Source organism: Miscanthus floridulus, chromosome 10, assembly GCF_019320115.1.
Source record: "Miscanthus floridulus cultivar M001 chromosome 10, ASM1932011v1, whole genome shotgun sequence".
In the NCBI taxonomy this organism is placed as follows: domain Eukaryota; kingdom Viridiplantae; phylum Streptophyta; class Magnoliopsida; order Poales; family Poaceae; genus Miscanthus; species Miscanthus floridulus.
In genome coordinates, this window is record NC_089589.1 from 75884481 (window position 1) to 75907774 (window position 23294).

Below are 23294 nucleotides of genomic sequence, written 5' to 3' on the forward strand. Positions count from 1 at the left end.
ACTTATAGTTGTCCGAGATGAGGCTGTTCTAGGAGCAACAGACACATTTACAGCAGAACAAGGAGTGGGCGGGGAGGCAACGGAGGATCTCGACAACGGCATCGTCCGTGAGGCTGGCTAGTGCGTTCCTCTTGTTGGAGGCCTCCTCCATTTCATCTATGTGCATTAGGATGAGAGCTTGCTCAGTAATGAGATCACTGAAGAGGAAAATAATCTAACAAAGATCCAACAGTGAAGTCCACAACTCATACTAAAGTGCAATTTTAATAACCATTAACAATTTTCATGGTACGATCTCAAACAAATTTAGAGTAGTACCACATAGATATATATAACACAAACTAGAGTAGCAGTTAATGGAGCTATAACCATTACAATTCTAGCTAAATCAAGTTTATCCATCACACTTACAATCAGTACACGAGCTCAGAGCTTCTTCCATAGGAGACAGACTAAGATTAAGAGGATGACAATTACAACAGTTTTGAAGGCAGAAGCAGTGTGCCTATTTGTTTGCCTAGACAGATAGGTATAATCATGCAAGCACTTGACAATTAACAGGCCTAGTTGTACACAGGCATTTACAATAACAAAACTGAACATATGGAGAAAATCAACTAGTGCCACCTCCTAGTTCTTTTCATCATCATATCATTGGCCTCACCAGATCTCCAACGCTAGAATGTTTCTTGTATACCTCATGTTCAAGCAAGGACCAAAACAGTGAAGCGAACAGGAAAAGGCGAGAAAGGAGACCTGCGGATCGGATCTGTCGCCTCTGCCATGGCACACAACGGACACGGACGCCAATGCCGCCGCGCTCCACCGGCAAGCCCCACCGCCTAGCCTCCAAAAGGATGCCGAAGCCACCACAGCACACCAGGGATCCTTCGTCGCCGCTGCTGCCGTCGCTAGTCTAACAGGCACAGATTTGTTTCCACTTGAAGGGGAAATATCCAATATAGGTCAACCTGTAGGGCGTCCACACAAAGAATATAATACTATAATGACTTCAAAGACATGTCAATATAACCAGGCATCTAGCACAATGGTAAAGGCCATGCATTCCTTCCTCTGGTCCCAGATTCAACTCTCAGGCATTGAGGTTTTTTTTAATTTATTAGACCCCGGCGGCACAAAAGGTACAAGTGGCACGCAACCCATCGGAGAAAGGTCCCATAGGTACACATGACACGTGAGCTGTCGGGTCCCACAGGTCGGATGGAGATGGAGAAAGGTCCCACAGGTACACGTGACACGTGAGCCGTCGGGTCCCACAGGTCGGATGGTCCCACAGGTACACGTGGCACGCAAGCCGTCGGATCCCACGAGTCAGATGGAGATGGAGAACGGTCCCACAGGCACACGTAACACGTAAGCCGTCGGGTCTCACAGGTCGGATGCTGAAGGGTCCCGTAGTTACACGTCGGACGGAGCGGAGACTTTTATGACGAATTGCAAGCATCACGGATGAGTAACTGTAGGTCCCACATTTAGTATAAATCCTAGATTTACACTGAGAATCACATAGGCCAACCGCTAATATAGATTAGATTTATATTGGCCATTGTTTTAAGTATGTTGTCAGTGTAAATCTAGGATTTATACTGGCAGTTTTCCTAAAACCAATGTCAGCATAGATATGTTTACACTGGCTATTCATAGCCATAGGCTCACCGCTCACACTTCTTTTTGTACTAGTGCCGGTCCATAGAAATCCTAACGTCAATTAAAACCATTCTTAAATTAATGTTTGACGCTGAGTTTTATCTTGATTATATAAATTCGATTTGTCAGCCATACTTGCATTTGTATCCAAACTTAGGGCTTGTTTGGATCCCTTGGCTAAAGTTTAGCTCAGGACTAACGATTAGCGCTTGAAATGAGCCGCTTGGGTTGTTTGGATGCTTAACTAAATGGTGGCTAAAAGATGAAAGAGAGGAAAGAGAAAGAGAGTAAAGTCACCTTAGCCTACCTTACAGAGGTAATAGGCTAATGGAGAGCTAAAGATTAGCCCCTCCTTTTAGCCCTCCTATTTGGATCCCCAAGGGCTAAAAGGGGAAGGCTAATCTCTTTAGCCCCTTAGATCTAAACCGAGCCTTATACTAAAACTAGGTTCGTGCCCATGAATTGCTATGGAACAACTAAACTTACTAAAAATGCACGATAAGATAACAATACGGTGAAATTAAATACAGACGTTAAAGTGACATTTAATCCAAAAAGCAAATTAAGTTCGTGAAATTAACACGGCTACGGAGAGCGCGACGTCACATGCTCACAAACTCTATTGTATAGAGCTTTCCGTGATGCGGCTTATCAGCCATGGCACAGTATTTTTATCTCACAATAAAACAACATCAGTCGGCTTATCAGCCGCAGAAACCATCAGCCGAACAGCCCAAATGTTTTATATCGGCCGAAAGAAATCTTCAATATTCATATCTTTCATGCACCAATAAATCCACAAATAAGTCATGCCACATCTTCATACCATCCTGTACACAAGTTCGAGTATACATGTAAATATTAGTGCATGTCATATGGCTAATACTATGTGTCTTGGAAAATCTCTCACAAAACCAAGCAGTAGGCGTTGCGAGTAGCAGTACACTTGCTGATGGAAGGGAGTCTATACACGCGTTGATACTGGTGGTGAGGAAGGGCGAAGGTTTATTATGTAGCGAAGAATCCGATGGGTTTCGTAGGTGGCACCATTATATGCAGTCGAGGAGCCCTTTGCAGCTGGACGAGGCCATGGGGCGGGGGTCGCGTGTGATCGTAGGTGGGGGTGGTCTTGGCGCGGGCGAGCGAAGACGCGAGTCTCAAGCGGGCGATGGTGCAACTATAATCCGATAAAAAATGGAAACGTTAGGCTATGATTGAGCACGATGGGTTTTGGTTTCTATATATGTGTCTCTTGATTAAGATTATAATTTGCGAACACCTGTTTTTTTAGAAACAAAGCACTATCTTGCGCCCTCATATATGTTTTGTATTTCACCATTTATTTTTATACAGGAAACATATATGTAATGTATTTCAACATTTATTTTTATAGTAATACGCTCGTGCTAACGCTACGTTGACTTTACAGTTGTGCTAACGCGATGAGGATGATACAATAGAAGGGACAAGCATAAGAAACTAAAGATGAGATAACTGCTTTTTTTCAAAAGACATGACTGGGTGCAAATTTTTTTAGATAAAAGGCTCCCCCGCTTTATTGCCATAAATACCTCCAACTCCTCAGAGTCCTGGCGACCTAAAGTATCACCTTTTTGCTATTGTTTCACCAGGATTGTACAAACTACGCACAAGGCATTTCTCATGCAATAGTCCTCTCCTTCGTGATCTGCAATGTAAATTCGTGAACTACACATAACTACTTCCACATTGGAATATTTTTCCTTGCTATGCCAAAATGAATATTGTTTTCAGCCTGAAATTCAGAGGCTCTCCTAAAGTAATAAAAAGAAATTGGTTCAGAATGTACAAATGGATTAGGATCAATATACCTTCTTGTGTGTCATTTTTTAGTAAATCAATATAAAGGACACGGTGATACCTACTGAACAGAATCAGACATGAATTAATTATTATATTATATTTAAACTATATGCTATAACATTTAAAATATTTACCTCCCTGGCACTCATTGAACATTAAAAAGAATATTTTTAAAGAAACTACGCTACATCCTATAGTATTTAAAATAGAAGTGCCTACCTCACTTTCAGTTGAAGTTTCCTCATTCTTATACGATACTGAATCATTTTTGTCAGCCGCTGTTTGATCTTGTGCACAATAACTTAGGCCAAAATTCCTTCATGACAAAAAAGCCAAGAAATTAGCAGAGGACAAAATGTTTATAGAAGGTTCTAAATTTTCAGAATGTGATGAGAAATAGAGAGCATACTTTCTTGCTTTCCACTTCATTTCAGTTAGTGGCACTCAAAATAAACAAACATGCCAAACATCTCAAGTAGATAATACTGCAGATAAGCACAGGCACAACTGAGTTCAAATGGAAGTAAAAATTCCTGAGCGTCAGTTCAAATAGTAAAGCAGTGCACCAATTAGCAGATCGCAGATGGAATCACTCTTGCCATCCACAAATATATTAATTGGTTAATCAAGTATTATATATGTCAGTGTAGTATTTATATCACTTAGTTAACAAATTTGACATCCAGTGCCGGCCCTAAGGGTAGGCCACCAGGTGCGACGGCCGAGGGCCCAAACGGAGGAGGGGCCCAAACCCAGGTATACAAATCCGCAGATCCTATAGTCCATTAGGCATTAACAAACTAATAAGAAGAGAGACATAGAACTGCCCAGGTGGCTCAAAAAGACAACATCGGCATTTCTTTCCTAATTTCCTTTCCCCACGGCCCTCGGGTAGAAAGGAGGCGAGGAGTCACGCTGCACACAGCACACTCTGATCGTGAGTTCGCGACGTGCGCCTTACACACGCGGAGCTGGCGAGCCGCGCCGCCGCGAAGAGCTAGACTACCGGAGACACGGACACGACGCACGAGGACGGCGACCAGGCAGGGCTCTACGACGACGACATCTTGATTCTTGACTTCTTATGAATTGCGATCACCGATCAGTTGTTTAGGCCCAAGGTATTTTTTCCTTTTTATTTTTAATCCAAATTAATTATTTATATAGTATTTCAGACTTCTAGTATTTTGTACCCATATAGTCATATTTTCTTCTAATTTAGGTGTTAGAATTTTAGAATGTTGCCTAAGAAACATTTGTCATGGGTGAGAAAAGAAAACAAATATATTACTTTTTTAATCTACATTGTTCCTCGATAATTATCATACATCTACAAATATATTGCTTAATCTATATTGTTCCTCGATAATTATCAGACATGTTAAATTAAAAATATGTTATTGAATTCGTTTTGTAAGTAAAATTAGCACCTATATATTATAAGATTTTATACATGATCAAAAGGAGCCGTTGCGATGAGATCGCCATAGGGCCCTTAGAATACTAGGACCGGCACTGTTGACATCAACAATAGAGGAGTAGCCCTTGCCCTGATGTGGCTGATTTGCATCTGCCTGTTGGAGGCTATGACATCTTCCCTTGGTGACTTTGCACCAGTGGTTCCGTGCAGTAGTGCAGCCATCGCCGCACACAGTCAATACGCTACCAGAGAACTCTACCGATGCATGCCCTATTCGCTTGGCTGATAAGCCATGGCTGAAAGTACTATTAGCTAATTTGTTGTGAGAGAAAAATACTGTTGGTTGGCTGAAAAAGTACGGCTTATAAGCCAAGTGAACAACCTCAGGTAAAGGGGTGAAGCAGGTGGTTGCTGCTGCCTGCAGTCATTGCACCCGTGCACACAGCCACAGTAAAAAAAATTCAGAGTTGAACAATTTCAGAGGTGAACAGTGAGCCAGTTTAGATGTGAATATACTTGGTCAGCCTGATATCAATTCAGTAAACAATCTCTACATCTTGGGTGAGGAGGTCAATTTCAGAGGTGAACACTACTTTCAAAAGACCGCCAAAACCAGCATCACTGCAGGATTATTAGTAGTAAATACCTAACAAAAAGAGGACCTAAGAACGATCAGCAACACAATCTTACATCTTTGTGATATTATTACTGACAAAAAAAAACAAAGGCATCGCCAGCTCACCAGTTTTCTTCACACCGACGCCACCCAAACTCTGCAAACACCACAAGCCCCAGAAAACGGTGCGCAAAGCCGGGCACACCACACGTAGGCAGGCCCCGGCTCGCACACACGCACAGAGAGATCGATCAACCATGCCACCAACAGAAAATTAAGGCAACCCACCAAACTAAGGGTACACTGACTTGAGCCTATTTTGGTATGCCCAAGGCAAGAAGCAAATAGCTAAGGTGCTCTTAGCCAAGGAAAGGTAAAACAAAGAGTAAAAATAAGAAACAACACTATCCAGGAAGTAAGGTAGAACATACAGGCAAAGATGAAGATCCTCAATATTGATAAAAGCACCATTCAAAGCCATCAATGACTTGCCAGGAGGAACCATCCACTGATTTGCAAAAAAAAATACAGCACAATGATGTTCCAACGATCAATGGCTTCTGCTTTGTACCTAATAAACCCCACCTGACCATCTGCTCCTTAGCTCCCGATCATCTAGCCTCCCAAGACAGCAGCGCCCTCCCTCAACTCATGCCGGAGATGCATTAGCAGTGCAGTCGTGACAACACGTGAAGGCTCATGGCGAGGTTGACCTCTGTTTCTCATTGAAGATTTGTCAATCATCCTCTGAATCATTAATAAGGGATGGTCTTACTATATAGAGGCTGCTTTTCTCTATCTATTTTTTATATCAAATGCATTACTTTATCATTAAAGACATCATTCATCTTTCTATCTCCCATCCCATTAGTGTTGTAGATATAACAACAGCTTATAGCTTCAGTAAGACTGAAAATAGCAAGTCAAATTGCCAAGTCCTTAGTTCATGTACTTTGTTGTTTGCTCCCTCCTACACATGCACACCGTACATAGCCTAAGGAACAGAACAAATCTGCTACTCTGCTTCTTGTTTAAAATTGCCCATACAATTTTTTTTTCTCGAACACTCAAAATGCTCATACAGTTCTCACCTCATATGCTAAAAACAGAAACGTGGCTTGATCACAGTTAAAACTACACTTGCATATCCTGCTTCAAGCACAATAATTTTATGTGTTAGTATTGGGGCTCATGTAATAAAAGCTAAGTTACCCACATCGTCATTCCTTTTCGCGGGCACCTCGTGCTCGTTGCCCCTCGCCTCAGCTTTGACCGCCTTCTCATGCTCCTTATCCTCAGTAGCAGAGTGATGTTTCATTGAAATGAAGGTTTCTCACCTTGAAGCAGACAGGGCAGTTGGGATACATTGCTCTTTTGACACAGCAGTGGGAATCCTTCATGACATTGTTGTAGCAACACCCTGTTGGATGGCAACAAGGGCACCAGGGGTGCAAATAAAATCTTTGTTGCACAACATGCAATGGAATATTAGCAGAAAGAAGTTTGTGCAGAAACTTACCACATTTATCACAGTGAAACAAGTTTATCACAGTGAAAAAAGTTATCTGCACCACCAGTTCTGAACAATTAGCAAAAGTTAGACTTTTGAGCGGTAAGTGGAAGACTGCCTGTCAGTATGGTAGTTACCTGCATATGGCACATCCATCACAATGGTATTGGTCATTTGAGACCTGGAATAGAACAGTGTTAGATTAGGAATCACAGTGTTAGACTACCTGTTAAAATCAGGCATACACGCATACTGCCCCCAAAAAAACATATACTCCAATATTTCTTTAACATATCAACATAGCAACTCATCCATATTTTCTAGAGAATTCTTCGTTATCTAGAAAAGGTAGGAATATTTAGGTAGCCATTATATGCCAATACGAGAAGAGCAGGCCTAGTGCAAGCGGTAGAGTCTTACCGTCTGTGACCGGATGGTCCCGGGTTCGAGTCGCGGTCTCCTCGCATTGCACAGGCGAGGGTAAGGCTTCCCACTGACACCCTTCCCTAGACCCCGCATATTGTGGGAGCTCTCTGCACTGGGTACGCCCTTTATTATATGCCAATACGAAGAAGAATCAGGCATATATACTGTACTCTCAAAAGAAAAGAATAAAATGTGATTGCTTTAGCCGATTGACATCTCAAATTCACTGCTAGTCTGCTACTATGTCCAGGTGCACATGTTGGGGCACATCACTTGATCTAGATAGCAAACACGACACTAATCATATCCAATTCTAGGTCCAGGTCATCAATTATGCAGCAGTCAGATCTTGTTCAATTAGATGTAAAATGGAGAGCGATAGGGGGAGATGAACCGAACAAAGACTATGCACCTTGGCATCGTTGTGGCATTGGCGGCAGCAGGGCGCCATGACGCTGCATCCTTCTATAATGCATACACCTTTGGTCAAGGCAGACACAAGAGACGTGCGACGTTGGCCACGGCGCACGACGGCGAGGACAGCGGGCCGCTCGACGGCGAGGACCACCTGTGTTTCCGGCGTCATGGAGGGGGTGGCATGTCCGGCGGCCGCAAGTCCAGCCACCTCGACAACAGGGCAGATCGTGGAGGCAGCGGCGCGTCCGGTGGCGTCGAGACGGCGGCGCGACGGTGTCGAAGCGTCTGCCGGCAGCAGGCGCTGCTTCGCAGCGGGGAGGGAAAGGAGTCGTCGGCGTCGGCAGGTCGGGGCGGGGCGCGGACGCGGATTGGGGCGGAGCGAGAACGACGGTGCGGGTCCTTCTCCTTCTCGGCGAGGCGGCGGAACGGTCTTCTCGGCGATCTGTCGACCGTGAATCGAGGATTGACGAGCGTGGGCGAGGACGACGGCGCTGGCGCGAGCGGCGAGCTCGACGGCACGAGTGCGACGAGCGGCTTCGTGGCAGGGAGAGAGGCACTCGCGCCTCGTGGCAGGGAGAGAGGCGTGGGCTAGCGTCGGCGTCAGCGTCAGCGAGTGGAAGGCAGCGTGGGAAAGGAGGCGGCGGCGTGGGCATGCGTGTGACGGAGCGTGATTGAAGCAGGATCGTAGGATCGGTGGGAGGCGCGGGCGCAGAGGGCGGCGGCGGCGCGCGCAGCTGAATTTTGTCGCAAAGCAAGGTGGAAGGAGCGAAGGAGGGGTTTTAATTTGAGGCTTTTAGCCTTGTGCTATTATAAAAATTGGTAATTATCTATAAACTATTTAAAAAGTTGAGTTGTCATTGCTCTGAACTTTTTTTTTTTTTGTCCTCTCCGTCACTTCCATCAGATTTGGCTCTAACAGTGTCAAACTGTGGGTGTGAAAAGTCAAAAATACCCTTAGGTCTAAATATGAAATTAATTTTTTTAGCATCTTAATGATCTCAAATGAAAAAACTTAAAACTAATATTTTTATAAAAATTATCTTCATTTGATTCCGTACAAAAAAAATGTGATTTTTCTAAGACATTAATAATATCAAATCATTTTTTTTGTACAGAATTAAATAAAGATAATTTTTATATAAAAATGGTAGATATTGTTGAGATCTACAACTTTCTAGTTTTGAGTTTTTTTTATTTGAGGTCATTAAGATGCCCAAAAAGATTAATTGCATATTCAGATCTGAGGGTATTTTAGACTTTTCACAACCACGGTTTGACACCATTAGAGTCCAATTTGACGGAAGAGTTTACAGCAGTGGCACCTGTGAGAACTCAACTTTTTTAATGACTTGTAGATAATTATCAACTTTTATAGTGGCACATAGGTAAAAACCTCTTTTAATTTGTCGCAAAAAAAGGAGGAAGGAGTGAGGGGGTGCCGTAGGGGCAAATTGCATGGGCGATGCAAGGGGAAGTGAGGGGGTGCGGGATCGCAGCTGGCAGAACCATGGATGTATGTTAGAATGTCGCATCAAAAAAGTATCCACTCTTTAGTTTTTTTTAGTTATGGGAGATTTGCCAAGGTAAGCCTTGAAACATGCCTATCGTCTATTGATCTCTTCTGGGCGGCTCTAATGGTGTCTTATGAGCTAACTCTAAGTATATTATTTTATATTTTAATAGAAGAGAGAAAATATATCTCGTAGTTAAGAGTTAGTCACATGCACATTTTAACATCATATATATGAGAATGTTATATATGGCTATTCATAATATGAGTTACTCCGTATGTGATAAAAGTTGTATTATCGAAGAAGTTATCTTAGCTTAGAGCTAGTAACTAGAGCTTAGTATAACATTGAGGGTACACTTAGACGTTCCTCCTAGAGACTCTGGACATGTCATGGATATCGATGCTTTCATTTATTTTTTGTTCCACGTGGAATTCGTCAGGCGTTTTTCAGCGCTCGGAGGGTGCGACACACGACCTTTAGTGTGTGGCTATGGGCACCAGCAACGCAGGCTGACACCGTTGCTAGCCTCTGCCAAAAAGCATTGTACAAGTAGATGAGGGAGGGTTTGAGCCATCGGTCTCAACAACGCGGGTATGCATGCGAGTGTAGTTTATTCTCAACTTGATGCGATCCCAAGCCAAACAGTGGTGTCTGCATTCTCCCCCAACCCGAACTTCAACTACTGCTTTAAACTTTTGCCAGAGGAAGCCTACGATTGTGCGGGCTGTTCTGAAGGCCTGCGATACCACCGGTCCCCAGTGCTGACATGGCATCGAGGCAGCATGCCAACTTGAGCGTTGGGAAAGGCCTCGAGCCGTCAGACCACGGCAGCAGCGCATACTGTAGCCTCTAGCCTGTACTAGGCGCGTACCGACATGCATGGAAAAGGCTGCGGCGTGGGGCACGCGGCGGCGGTCGCATGGTCCCCATGTTGCAATGAGACAAGGCGGCACAGACGCGAGCACGCGCAATCGCATCGCATGCGGGACGGCCGGGCGGAGGGCGGCGCGCGGGCTCATGAAGACGACGGCCGATCGGCGCCAACAGGCCGCCAGCTCGGCAGCGACGTAGAGTAGTCGACCTGTACCCGTACTGTACCTCCGCGGATCCAGCAGGTGCAGGTCGACTCCAATGGATCGACATCCATCGGCGGAGTCCATGTACAAACCACTCCACCTGCTTCTTTTTGTTTAGCTTCTCTGCTAACGGGATATTCCATCGGCGTGCTATTCAGCCGGTTTTAATTCGTACAAATCAGCCGTGGAATAGTATTTCTCTCTCTCACAACAAACCAGTCATACAAATCATACAAATCAACAGAAGACGATTTAACACCAGCCGAACTGAGCACTTCCTTACGTCGTCGGCTCTTTGCCTTCATGTCCGGATGTTCCCCGCGCTGACGTCTTGTTTTATTGTAGTTGTAGACAACCGTTCCAGGGCTACAGACGGTCAAATTACTCTACTCCTGAGTCTGTCCAACGCTAACGTATTGTGTTGTGTCCAGGGCCGTCTGATCGATAAGCAACACCTGCAGGGTGCCCCACCATATGGCCAATTGGCCATTACCTCGGTCTTGTCAAAGTTCATTTCTACTAACTTTATTAGATCATTAGTAATCAACATATGATTCTATATATATATTTGTGGGTTAGTGATGTTACGTCTCTAGAAATTATTATATTCAGAAAAAAATATCGGACACTTTAATTTAGGTGTTTGCGTTTATAGATACATAAAGAGAGCATATATAGATATTATCCACTTATCTATCCTCAGTAACTCGCGCGATCTAGTATCGAGCTATCACCGACCATTGCAGTCGTTTTTACAAACTTAACTCGTCCTAGAAATCGAGCTTGTGGTACTAGGATGGGTAATGTTAACTTTTAGAAAATATGAGCATCCACTTTAATTTGTGAACTTAAACCTTATTCCATCACAAGGAACCTATTATAATGGAACATTTTAGGGTTCCCATTTCAATGATATATATCCCCTTTAATAAAAAATCAAACTTTGATTACAATATACCTTTTTTGTATTGAGTTCAGATATTTGAATTTTTTTATTCAAAATAGGGTTCATATTTTTGTTGCCAAAGTTATTAAGGCGTCGCATAGGCAACGACTTGGCGTCCGGGCAATTTTTGAAGCTGGGCGTCGGGCTCGCCACGACCTTCAGTCGTATGTCGTCGCCTTGCGTCGGAAGGCGTCGCCTAGGCACGATTGGACGTCCAAGCGGACACCGCGCAAGAGCAGATGCGCCGGGGGGGAGAAAGAGGTGCGCGCGGAGGAAAGAGGCACGCGCGCGGGCAGGAGAGTTGCGCGCGCAGGGTAAAGAGGCGCCCGGAGCGGAGTATATCTGTCCACGTGGGGGAAAGGAAAGAGGTCGCGTGAACCTGGACTCCCTGCCGGCGGCGCGTTGCCTCCTTCAATCAATCTGTGAATCCTCCCTCTTCTTCGACGAATCCTCCCTGATTCGTGTCTCCCCGTCTGCTAGCCTGCAATCCCATGTCACACAGGTATGAGGAGCCGTCCCTGATTTGTGCCTCCCCGTCCTATTTCTCTTTTGATGTCCCTTCCTACTCTCCTGCACCTCTGTTGTGTTCTACTCTCCTCTGCTTGCTCTGTTCTACTCTCCTTTGCTTCTTGTGCTTAGATGCACCTCTGCTCTGTTCTACTCTGAGCCTCTGCTGCTGCTTCTTGTTGCTTGCTCCAGAATTGGTAGCATAAAGGTATGTATAAGTGTATGTTTGTGATGTCTTATGGAATGTTAGTGTATGTGTATGGCATCGCCTCACCGCACGCCTAATTCGCCTAGGCGTCTGGAAGGGGGTGGAGCGCCGCACCTCGCCTTACCGCCTTGAAAACTATGTTTGTTGCTTTGAGCCATCAATTTATTACAACAGGGGTAAAAGCTAGTCAGAGTTTAGTTTTGAAGACCATGTCTCACTTATATATGAGTAAGGAGTGGTGGTAGGATTTGAGAGACAGATAGCGGGATATGTTAGAAAACACAAATGTGTTCAATGTTTTTGTTCGTCCGGTAGGAATTTTAATTTGGAGATGCATCATTCCATTGTATCATAAGGAAACCAATTGAATGTTTCCTAGTGCCTGTTGGATTCTTTTTCTGACAAGGGGAAGGATTCTATTAAATCGAGAGAGCCATTACATCCCTGCTTATATCTAAATTATCTCTAGACAATAAGTTACCCAAGAGTAACTAATCCAGCGTCCACTAATGACATTCTTCACCTTCAATCCATGTCGTTGACGATTGCCTAATTCTGATATGTCAAAATTCAACGACGTCAATGACACGGTAGGAGAGTCGCCCTCCAACCATCCACATCAACAGACCCAAACTTTGGAAATGTCACATAATCCAACGCTTGGAAACTTCTGTTTACACATCTAGTACATTGAAGGAGCATCAACCTGATCATCATCTAAGATGATCAAGAGACCATCAATCTGGCACCACCAGTATTAGCCATGTGTTCGATTACCTTGGTCTCAACCCGCTACTAGTTTCATATAATCGTATTTTTATTTTTATTTTAATTTTAATATGTATGTTTTGTACAGTTTGATGTCAAAACCAATTAACCCAAGGTGTCTCATCTCCTCGAATACAATTTAATTTGGGCCTGGTTTAGTTCCTAAAAATTTTCACCCCAAACTATCATATCGAATCTTGCGGCACATGCATGGAGTATTAAATATAGACGAAAATAAAAACTAATTGCACAGTTTAGTTGAAAATCGCGAGATGAATGTTTTAAGACTAAGTAGTCTATGATTAGCCATAAGTACTACAGTAACTAATATGCACTAATGATGGATTAATTAGGCTTAATAAATTCGTATCGCAGTTTCCAGGCGAGCTATGTAATTAGTTTTTTTTATTAATATCCGAAAATCCCTTCCGACATCTCCGAAACCTCCGATGTGACATCTAAAAATTTTCATTTCGCGAACTAAACACACCCTTGGGCTGCTAGGTCTGGGGTTAGTTACCGAGTTTGCCCAAACCATGAACAAAGTTAGTAGCGAGCGAAACCATTTTGATTTTGAATAAATTTATTTATAAAAGATGTGAATATCTTATGATATTAAAAAGAAGTGTTATTAGACTCATCAGGACCTATACTTTTATGGTATACATATTTTTCGTAAATAAACTTTTTTTATATATAATTTTCATCGAACTTAAGAAAAAATTGACTAGGTACAAATTTTAGAGCTTTGTTTGCCCGGACGGAGGTGGTATAGTCGAATCAAGGGCGAGGGCGATGCACCAACGGCAACTTCCGTGGCCGTGCCTGGCCTTGTACTACGCCACGTCACGGCGCGAAGACCACCTTGTCCCCCGTGGACCGCACGCGTCATCCCTTGGCGCAGCAGCGCAGCCCCACGCCGGGCTGGCCGCATCAAGACAAAGGCGTCCCTGTCAGGAACAGGAACCGAGCCCGCCCACGCGCTGACGCGCACCACACCCGCGTGCGCCGTGGCCGCAGACGGAGATGGAGACGGCAGACCGCGCGCAGACAGCGAACCGGACGCCGGAGCCCCGGAGCCGTCTCCGTCAACCGAAGCGCGCGTGCCCGTGGAATGGTCCCACGGGCCGGCCTGGTCGTCGGAACGGTCCAACGGGGCTGGCTAGTCCAACGGGGCGTGACTGGCGTGTTGTTGGTCAATAATTGACACTCCTCACGGACAATTAACTGCTGCTTTGTTCCTGTCTCCCTAGTCGTCCATCCTTTGATTACACATTTACACAGGGACAAGGATTAAAGACATGCCTGTTGTTAGCATTAGTTCTACACTACTCCATCGGTTCAACTTTATAGGTTATTTTGATTTTTCTAAATATATAACTTTTATTATGTATCTACGCATATTTGTGTATCTACAGGAGTATAACAAAAGCTATGTATCTAAAAAAAACCAAAACGACGTATAATTTGGGATTGAGGGTGGTATGTCCGACCTTCTTCTACTACTATAGCATGGTAATTAAAAATAAAATATTCATCCCATGAATTTTATAATCGTCTAACGATTAGTTTCTCCGTGCCTTTTTATTTGTCACTCTCAGATGTCGAATGTACTCAATTTTAACCAAATATATATATATATATATATATATATATATATATATATATATATATATAATGTTAATGTTATGGTAAATAATTAGTATTGTTAAATATATATCATTGAATCTATTTTCATAATGAACTTATTTAGAGATACAAATATTACTAATATTTTCTAGAAACCTATTCAATATTGAGAAAGTTTGACCAGCACGTTTCCCATACGCGATAGATAAAAAAGGATAGAGGGAGTAACATTAAACCAAAGATTTAATATCAAATACAACTAATGAAAAGGAGAATGACACAAACCTTAATCGGCATGATCATCCAATTATCAATCAGAACGTTTCATATAAATATCATCAGTAATTAGACAAAGGATCGACAACATACTCCTAGATCGTTGTGATAACCCAGTAGTGTTTAGTTTGTTCCAAAGATTCTATATCAGATTCAACTAAAAAGAAACAAGAAATAAATGGAAGATCAAGTTACCACAAAAAGTCAAGGTATTTGTTTAGTTCTTACTAAAAGAGGTGATTTTAAGAAAAGACCATCGCATAAATCGAATTAGAGGGGTGATGAAAAGTGTTGTTTTTTTGACAAATAAACTATCGAGCATCTCCGAGAGTTCCCAATAAAACCTCACAATCTAGGTTTTTTTAGGAAGAATAGAAAAAAGCCATCTCCAAGAGTTCGAAATCCCGCCTCCCAATCTTATGACACTTGAAAAAAAAAATCACCAAACACGCGGATATATCCTCGCTTCTTCCACGCACATATTGGTGTGCCAATCTAAGGTGGAAGGGCCTGGGAAAGAATAAAGAGTAGGAAAGGGTTCCTGATGCAAATGTACAAGAGAGAAGGAATATATAATAGTGGTTAGAATAATTTAGAAATAATATAGAATTCCTAATGTAAAATTGTCTTCTATATATTAGGGGTGAAGTATTGGAAACTATTGGAGATGATCTTATTAATTCCTCCCAATATTTTTTGGCGAGTTGAAAAACTCTATGATTTTAGGAAGAAATTGTTGGGAACTCTTAGAGATGCTCACTTGTTTTTTTGGGTGTCATGTAGCACAATTACTTTGGAGGATTGCTCATGTAGCTTTTGACTTGCAACCACCAACAAATGTGAATTTTTTTTTCCAAACATTGTTACAACAATTAACCCAAAGTTGCAATATCAAATTTTTGGTGGGAGCAAGTGCAATCTTTTTTTTTCTATGTAGTTGACTAGAAATGATGTAATTTTTGGGAAAAAAAATTACAGTCTTATTTACACGTTATTTTCAGGGTAACCTACTAGACACGGTCCTAGTCCTTACTTCATAATTCAATTTGAAACAAGCGCGTGAAGTGACATCAATGGAGATTTTCAGTAAAAATGGGTGACCATCTTTTAATAGGCTTTGTGCTTAGTTTGCGATTAGTCTTATACTGTGTGTTTGCTTGTGTGCTTTTTGAAAGCTTCTCTTCATTAATTGGAAGCTAGAGCCTTGTAACAATAGATGGTTGAATGCAAAACTCTTGCAAAGACCAGCATAAAGAATTCCTTTTAAAAAAGTTAAAATCGGAATGCACAACATGACAAACTATCTAGATGGAGTAGATGGATATTTCTGTTGGTGTGTAATAGGATCCGACATCAATAGCCATAGGGGAATTATTTGTGACGGGGAGTGTTGAAGGTACCATGACACCTAAGGAGGGGGCGTTGAATTAGGTCACTTAAAAACTAAGGCCAAAGAACACAAACAAAACCCTATAAATTTTCCATCTAGATGTGCACTAGATTTTTCAAAGTGTTATTATCTCTAACGCCAAAGAGTTGCATCATAGGATCAAATCCTATCAACTAATAAACTAGCATGTTATACTAGGAAGGTAAAATCACACAAGCAAGGAATGCAATGAGTAAATATGACAATGTAAATGGGTTTGAGAAGCAAACTCCCGCTCGACGATGTTTTTCCCAAGGTATCGAAAGGCCTACGCTTTCCTCTAATCCTCATTAGAGCCTCTCGTAAGGATGCCCCCGCAAACGCTAAGCTCCTAGTCGGATAACTACATGGACAGCCCACGAGCCCTCCTTATGTGCAAATGGGTTTTCGTGTGGCCTGTCTAGAACCGCTCTTGCCATCTTCACTATAGGGAGCTTCGTCGAAACCATCGAGGCCTCTGTTTTCTCATACAACACTAGTGTCACACCACAAACGTAATTGATGTGATCTCACAAGGTTACAACCCTCATGTGTACAACTCTAGGTGCACGCAAGCACCAATAACAATGAGATATGCACAAACCTCACTAAAACACTAGGTCCAAACCTGAAGTAAGCATTAAAATGGCCTCTAACTAGCCTAAGCACTAATTGTAGCACTTCTATTAATTATCTAATATTCTCTTAAGTGCATGTGGTGGCTAGAGCAAAAAAAAAAGAATGACCCTCAACTCAACTATAGCTTCAGCAAGCTCTAACACCCTCTGAATAGCCAGGTATGGTAGCCCCATCAACCAACCAAACTTGCCATAAAAGGTCACGGGCTACAAAACCATTGAGCATTGGATAGCTCCGGTAACCTTGCCGAAGAAATCCGGTGCGCTGCCATATGGACTAGTCATTGCTGGCTATTGGAAGCCCACCTCTTTCATGGTAGCTCCGGTGCACCACTGGACCATTCCTATGCACGGTGCAAGTGCAACGCTCTAAGAACTGAAGCTCCGGTGCTTCCTCCATTGCACGTACTGTATAGTTCTGATGCATGTGGTGCTCTCTGGTTTCCACCTAAACTTTGGTGCAATCTCCGATGCTTTGCACCGTAGAGTTTTGATGCATACATTTCGGTGCACACAGGAAGTATGACATGCGCTGCTTCCAACTCTGCCTCAGACTCCTTCCACCGGAAAATCCAATGCACCCACCAGAGAGCTCCGGTGCCATTGGAAAACTCTGGTGCACCACAATGGTGTTGTTCTGAATGTATTTCTTCGCGTCTATTTGTATGGCCTTCTCTTCCTTGATGTATAGAGTTTCTTCCTTATCTTCTTGGATCTTCATGATTCTGTCTTAGATCATCATTTTAGGTGTTAATGCTTGATCTCCACCTAAACATAACTCAAGTTCATCCTTGTATCTTGTGAACTAAATGTATTTCTTATTAAAAGATGATTCAAGATCCTAGATTGTGTTATTAGTTTTTGCAATGTCATAAATAGTCAAGTTGGTGCTCTAGCTATTGACTTTACTATATCAAAGAATTAGGTATATATCTTAGTATTCTTTCTAAAAATAGGGCAATTACAATTAAACTATATTACAATTTTCTGATCACTGTAAAATTTTATCTTGAGTAGCAGCTTTATTATACTACCTATTTCTTGAAAAGTTAAAATATAATGGATTCTGGATTTACTTAGAGCTAGTTTGTGCATGTTTGGAACAAAGTTTTTTCCTTAGGAATTTTGGAGTCTTCCGTTCCTTTTGGAAAGGATTCATGTCATACCGTTAAGAACAGAGGAACTCTGGTTTCCATTCCTTTGGTAAGTCAACAGGCCATGTGCATTTTACAGGAAATAAAACATCTAGAACACATCTTCGTTGCTTTCTTCCTTCCTATAATCCAAACAGCAAAATTTAGACATTCTTCTGATTCGGATTCCTGTGTTTTTTTTTACTTATACTACATCATATTCATGTATTTTTTCCCTACCTCTATTTTAGTTTCTACGTTCCAAACAGAGCCTAAAAATGGTAATTTAGTAACATATATATATATGCATACTTTATGATTATTTAATATTTTTATAGGAGCATACACTGGGAATTTGAAAGTAAATTTGAGGAAATGTTATAATTTATTTTTTATAGCAGTGGAGTAGGTAGTTTATATGCAAATTTAAATTTTTTACTTATATTATCTATTACAATGACATATAGGAGTAATTTGATGCAATCTACATGGTTACTTTAGATTATGTTTAATGACAAATGTGGACAATTCCTTAGAAACATTGCCTAATGGTTATCATTGTCGATGATAATTGTAGTCTAGCAACTATGCTGATGGTTGGGTGTTTTTTTCTCTGAGATGTTTTTAGGATTTTTTTTCTAGAGCACCTTATAAATAGTAACGTCATGTTTCATTGTAATTAGTATATGTAGAGACTCCATTAGTGCCTCTAGTTAATAGTAAGAATGTAAGATGGTCCATCCCAGCGGCGGATCCAGGAAATATTTTAGGGGGACTGAACAACACTGCTGCTCGATCTTAAGTCTTAGCCCCCTACACTATAGAACTTTGCCTAAAAATTCATAGGGGCTCTACAGTAATTTGCACTGATTTGATTTGGGTAGGGGGGGCTTGAGCCCCCCCCCCCCCCCCCCCCCCCCCCCCCCGCCCCCCCGCTGGATCCGCCCCTGGTCCATCCGACCATACCTTCCACACCCATGACTCTAGAACCCTAGTTGTTCTATAGGAGCGAGGGCTATAAAAGAACACCAAAGGATCCTTCGTTCTGAATTGGAAACCGGTGCTACCTACTCCCTACCTAATGCCATGTTCCAAAAAGCTACAGCCCTTCATGTGCATGCCCAAAAGGTGATGGATGCAGCAGGCATGCAACGCAGTTAGCTGACAAAAGGAGCTTAACAACTTTAGATCTGCCCCAGTGAAAACGTTTTGGAGAAAAGCGAAGAAAGATGAGGCAGCACTGCAGGAAAAAAAAGTTTCCCTTTTGATCCTTTTGACCTCAGCAATGCACATAACGAACAATGTCAGCTTCAGAAACTAAAATCTTTCCACGATGTAATGATTGATTCACTTGAAATATCCCAGCATCCTGTGCGGCCGGCACCTATTACAACCAGATCAAAGCACTCAAACCACCAGAGCTGGTCTCAGCAAATTTTTTTTTTTCAATTTCTTTTATAGCTCCCGTTGTTGTCGTTGCAGCAGGATGAAAAAAAATCGATGAATAATACACATGCCACAATCCCCACTAGAAAATTGAAAGCAAATGTAAATCGTGATCCTTTTCTTCTCAATCTTTGTCACTGATCTATCTATGCACATTGTCAAAAGAACATGGAAACCTTCCAACAAGGAAAAGCCGAAAGCAAAGATACAAGTATACAACGAATACAGCAAGCAAGAAGAAAGTGGGGAGAAAGAAAGAAAGAATGAATGATCTTTTTCCGTTGTGCTGGTCTCGTCAATCGTTTCACCTGCAGGACGGACGGGCCATGTGTTGATCCGCTGCCCTGTCGCTGTGGGGGTTGTTCGCAAGTCAATCGAAGGTTACCTCACCAAGAAATCAAACCGTTGATCACGCAGCAGCAGCAGCAGCAGCGGCGGCATCGGAGATGTCGGCGTCGAGTGCCTTCTGATCCCGCTCCTGCTCGATCGCCTTTTTCAACGGAAAACCATGGCCCAGGGAAAGGGGTGTCCCGAAAGGCGACGCGCGTGCGGCGGCTTGCTGTTGGCAAGCACCCGCACCACGGTCCATGGAAGTGGCCGATGACGCAATGCGAATGGCTACGTTTCGTCAGCAGCTGCAGAGTTTGTTTGAGACGACGGCAATGGCGGCTAGTCGGTGTCGGTGAGGTCGAACTGGTCGGTGCCGGAGCGGGAGAGCACGGGGCGGCGGCCGGTGCCGGCGCGGGAGAGCGGCGCCGCCCCGCAGGCCGCGAGGGCGCGCTCCAGGGCGTCGACGACCTCGGTCATGGACGGGCGGTCGCACCCCACGGGGCCCACGCAGTCGGCGGCGAGGTAGCCCACGTAGGCCAGCGCGTCGGCCTCGTCGGGCGTGGGCGCGGGGAGGCGCGGGTCCAGCGCGCGCGCGACGTCGTCGGCGAGGATGTGCGGCACCGCGAACTCCACCACGTTCTTGGGCGTCACGCTCTCGGCGTAGCGCTGCACGACGCGGCACCCCGACATGAGCTCCAGGAGCACCACGCCGAAGCTGTACACGTCGCTCTTGTCCGTCAGGTGCTGCAGCCGGTAGTACTCCGGGTCCATGTACCCCACCGTGCCCCCCGTGTAGAGCGGCTCCTGCGGCACACCGGCGCCGTCGACGTCGCCGCCGCCGCCGCAGGCGCCCGCGCTGGGGTCCAGCACGGAGGACAGCCCGAAGTCGGCGATCTTGGCGGTCCACGCGTCGTCGAGCAGGATGTTGGCGGACTTGACGTCGCGGTGGATGATGGGCGGCACGGCGTAGACGTGCATGTACTCGATGCCCCGCGCCGCGCCCAGCGCGATGGTGAGGCGTCCACGCCACGACGACACGGCCGCCGCCATGGGGCTGCGGCTGTGCAGCTGGTCGTGCAGCGTGCCGTTGGCCATGAACTCGTACACCAGCACGCGCTCGCCGGAGTCGGCGCAGCAGCCCAGCAGGCACACGATGTTCTTGTGGTTGGCGCGCGCCAGCGCGGTCAGCTCCGAGTTGAACGCCGTCTCCCGGTCGCGGCGCCGCGCCGGGCGCGCCGCCGAGCTCGACGCCTTGGCTGAGTCCTCGGCGCGCTTGATCGCGACCTCGCGCCCGTCGGGGAGGGTGCCGCGGTACACGGACCCGAAGCTCCCGGTCCCGATCCGGCTGTCGTCGGAGAACCCGTCCGTCGCGGCGTGGAGCATGTCCAGCGTGAAGTGCTCCACCATGCTGCCCGGCCCCCTGCTCCTGCTGGAGCCGAGCCTCGGCGGCATCAGCCACTGCTGCGCGCCACCGGAGGTATCCTGTTCGTTCCTGCGGCGGCGCCGGCGCTGGCGACACCACAGGACCAGCGCGAGCTGCAATGCCGCGAAGAACACGAGGAAAGCGCCGCCCGCCGCCGCGATGGCAATCCACATGGTCCTCCTGCTCCTGCCGCCCTTCCCGGGCACGAGCGACGCGCTGGGCCTGGCGACGTTGAGCTCGAACGCGCAGTCGACGCAGACGCAGCGGCCGGCGTCGCAGAGGTTGGCGGAGCCCGGCAAGACGCCGCATTGGCACGAGAACATGGGCACGCAGGGGCCCGGCATGACGCCGCCGAAGACGAGGCGGTTGGTGGCGTTGAACTCGGCGCCGCCCCAGCAGACGAGGGAGTAGTTGGCCATGAGCACGCCGCAGAAGGCCCTGCCCTGCGCGCGCACGTCGAGGAACTGGGCGTGCGCGAGGCCGGCCGGCGGGTGGGCGACGCCGTCGCCGAAGCAGCGGATGGTGAAATTGGTGCGCAGGCCGCAGACGCCGGCCTCCCCCAATGCCAGCGCCGCGTACCCCGCGGTGGCCGCCGCGTCGACCCTGGGAGGGTCGAGGCCCCAGCACGTGAGCGCCCCCGTCGTGGACAGCGCGCACGCGTGGTGGCCGCACGCGGCCACGACGTCGAAGCTCCCGTCCGCCGGCGCGGCGGCGACGGCCGGGTCCGCCGTGTCGTTGCCGAAGCAGCGGATGGAGGCCGGCGTCCCTTTGAGGATGCCGCACAGGAAGCCGTCCCCGACGGCGGCGGCGACGAACCGGAGGTCCCGGGAGATGTTGAGGCCGCGCCAGCGCCAGCAGTGGAGCTCCCCGCTGTCGAGCACCCCGCAGACGCGGTACGCCCCCGAGGACAGCGCCCGGAGCGGCGGGCCCATGTAGACTCGCTTGGATCTGCTGCCGCCGTCGGCGGACAGGTCCCACCAGCGCATGTCGACGTCGCCCGCGCGCTCGCCGGAGGGCCCCACGGCGCAGAGGAAGTCCTCCCCGCCGGCCAGCGCGGCGAAGGGGTGCGAGGACGGGTACGTCTCCTGGTGTGCGTGGTCGCCGCCGGCCGCCGTGCAGTTGAGGTCGACCAGCAGCGGCGACGCCGCCGACGGCAGCAGCGCGCACACTATGGTGGTGGCGTCCGCCTTGGCCAGCGCGAAGGTGGAGAGCGCGGAGGCCGCCGCGCCGGGCCCCCGCGTCGCGAGCAGCAGGAAGAAGATGGGCAGCAGGAAGAGGAAGAAGGCGGCATGGAGGTGGAGCCGGAGCCGGCGCGGCGGCGGCATGGGAGTGCGCGGCAGCGTGTGGGGAGGGGGAGGGGGAGCGGCAGGCGGGAGGACATGGTAAGGCAGCCGAGCCGTGAGACAGGTGTGAGCGGGTGTGGCCGCGTCAGGTGGTGGATTTGGTGGCCTGCGTGCTCTGCTCTGGCACTCAGCTCAACTGCTCTGTGCTCTCACTCCTTCGCCGCGGCGGGCATGCTTGCGCCCTTCGACCATCTCCATCCGTCAAGGGGAGGGGGGTCGAGGTGACTGATTAGCTAGCTCGTTAGTGGGTTGGATGATGATCAAGGTGATGATTAGCGTCGGTAAAATTTAACTAATTGATGTCTCCCGGCAGGTGCACTGTCAGGAGCAGGACATTGCCCAGCTCGCTTGAAGCCACGACTGAAAGTAACATCGGCTGAAAATACTATTCATCAGCTAAAAAAGTACACAAGCGCGAAGATTGCGCTGTCAGGCGGCACTGGCGACGCATGTGGCAAGAGGATCATGGTTGCTTCCTGTGGATGCGAATCTGGCTCTGGGAAAACTACCGACTACCAGTCTGATGCAACCTCGTCGGCGTCAGATTACTGTTCCGGGCAACTTTAGGCTCTATTTAGTTCACTCCAAAATGCCAAATTTTTCAAGATTCTCCGTCACATCGAATCTTTAGACGCATGCATGAAACATTAAATATAAATAAAAAATAAAACTAATTACACAGTTTAGACGAAATTCACGAGACGAATCTTTTAAGCCTAATTAGACTATGATTGGACACTAATTACCAAA

At 46.1% G+C, this 23294-nt stretch overlaps 2 protein-coding genes across 2 annotated transcripts; both read right to left on the reverse strand.

Annotated features, from left to right (window-relative positions):
- Window positions 1-3416: 3416 nt before the first annotated feature.
- On the reverse strand, window positions 3417-8527 carry LOC136484909 (E3 ubiquitin-protein ligase RZFP34-like). Its single transcript, XM_066481883.1, has 9 exons — window positions 7895-8527; window positions 7477-7605; window positions 7194-7237; window positions 7066-7125; window positions 6763-6966; window positions 6638-6695; window positions 5978-6293; window positions 3920-3995; window positions 3417-3826 (listed from the first exon to the last, which is right to left on the reverse strand). Exons 1-4 carry the CDS (start codon window positions 8066-8068, stop codon window positions 7074-7076), a joined length of 399 nt encoding a protein of 132 aa, XP_066337980.1. The 5' UTR covers window positions 8069-8527; the 3' UTR covers window positions 3417-3826; window positions 3920-3995; window positions 5978-6293; window positions 6638-6695; window positions 6763-6966; window positions 7066-7073.
- Window positions 8528-19538: 11011 nt separating this feature from the next.
- LOC136484911 (serine/threonine-protein kinase-like protein CCR4) lies at window positions 19539-22786 on the reverse strand. Its single transcript, XM_066481884.1, has one exon. It carries the CDS (start codon window positions 22524-22526, stop codon window positions 20118-20120), a length of 2409 nt encoding a protein of 802 aa, XP_066337981.1. The 5' UTR covers window positions 22527-22786; the 3' UTR covers window positions 19539-20117.
- Between the last annotated feature and the right edge of the window lie 508 nt (window positions 22787-23294).

What these genes read in the sequence shown, in the direction of transcription:
- LOC136484909 (XM_066481883.1), bottom strand. Translation starts at nt 8,068, where the DNA reads ATGACGCCGGAAACACAGGTGGTCCTCGCCGTCGAGCGGCCCGCTGTC. An exon ending in AATGCCACAACGATGCCAAG is followed by an intron (nt 7,606 to 7,894) that starts GTGCATAGTCTT and finishes CATATAATAAAG; the next exon opens with GGCGTACCCAGTGCAGAGAG. An exon ending in GGACCATCCGGTCACAGACG is followed by an intron (nt 7,238 to 7,476) that starts GTAAGACTCTAC and finishes GTTCTATTCCAG; the next exon opens with GTCTCAAATGACCAATACCA.
- LOC136484911 (XM_066481884.1), bottom strand. Translation starts at nt 22,526, where the DNA reads ATGCCGCCGCCGCGCCGGCTCCGGCTCCACCTCCATGCCGCCTTCTTC.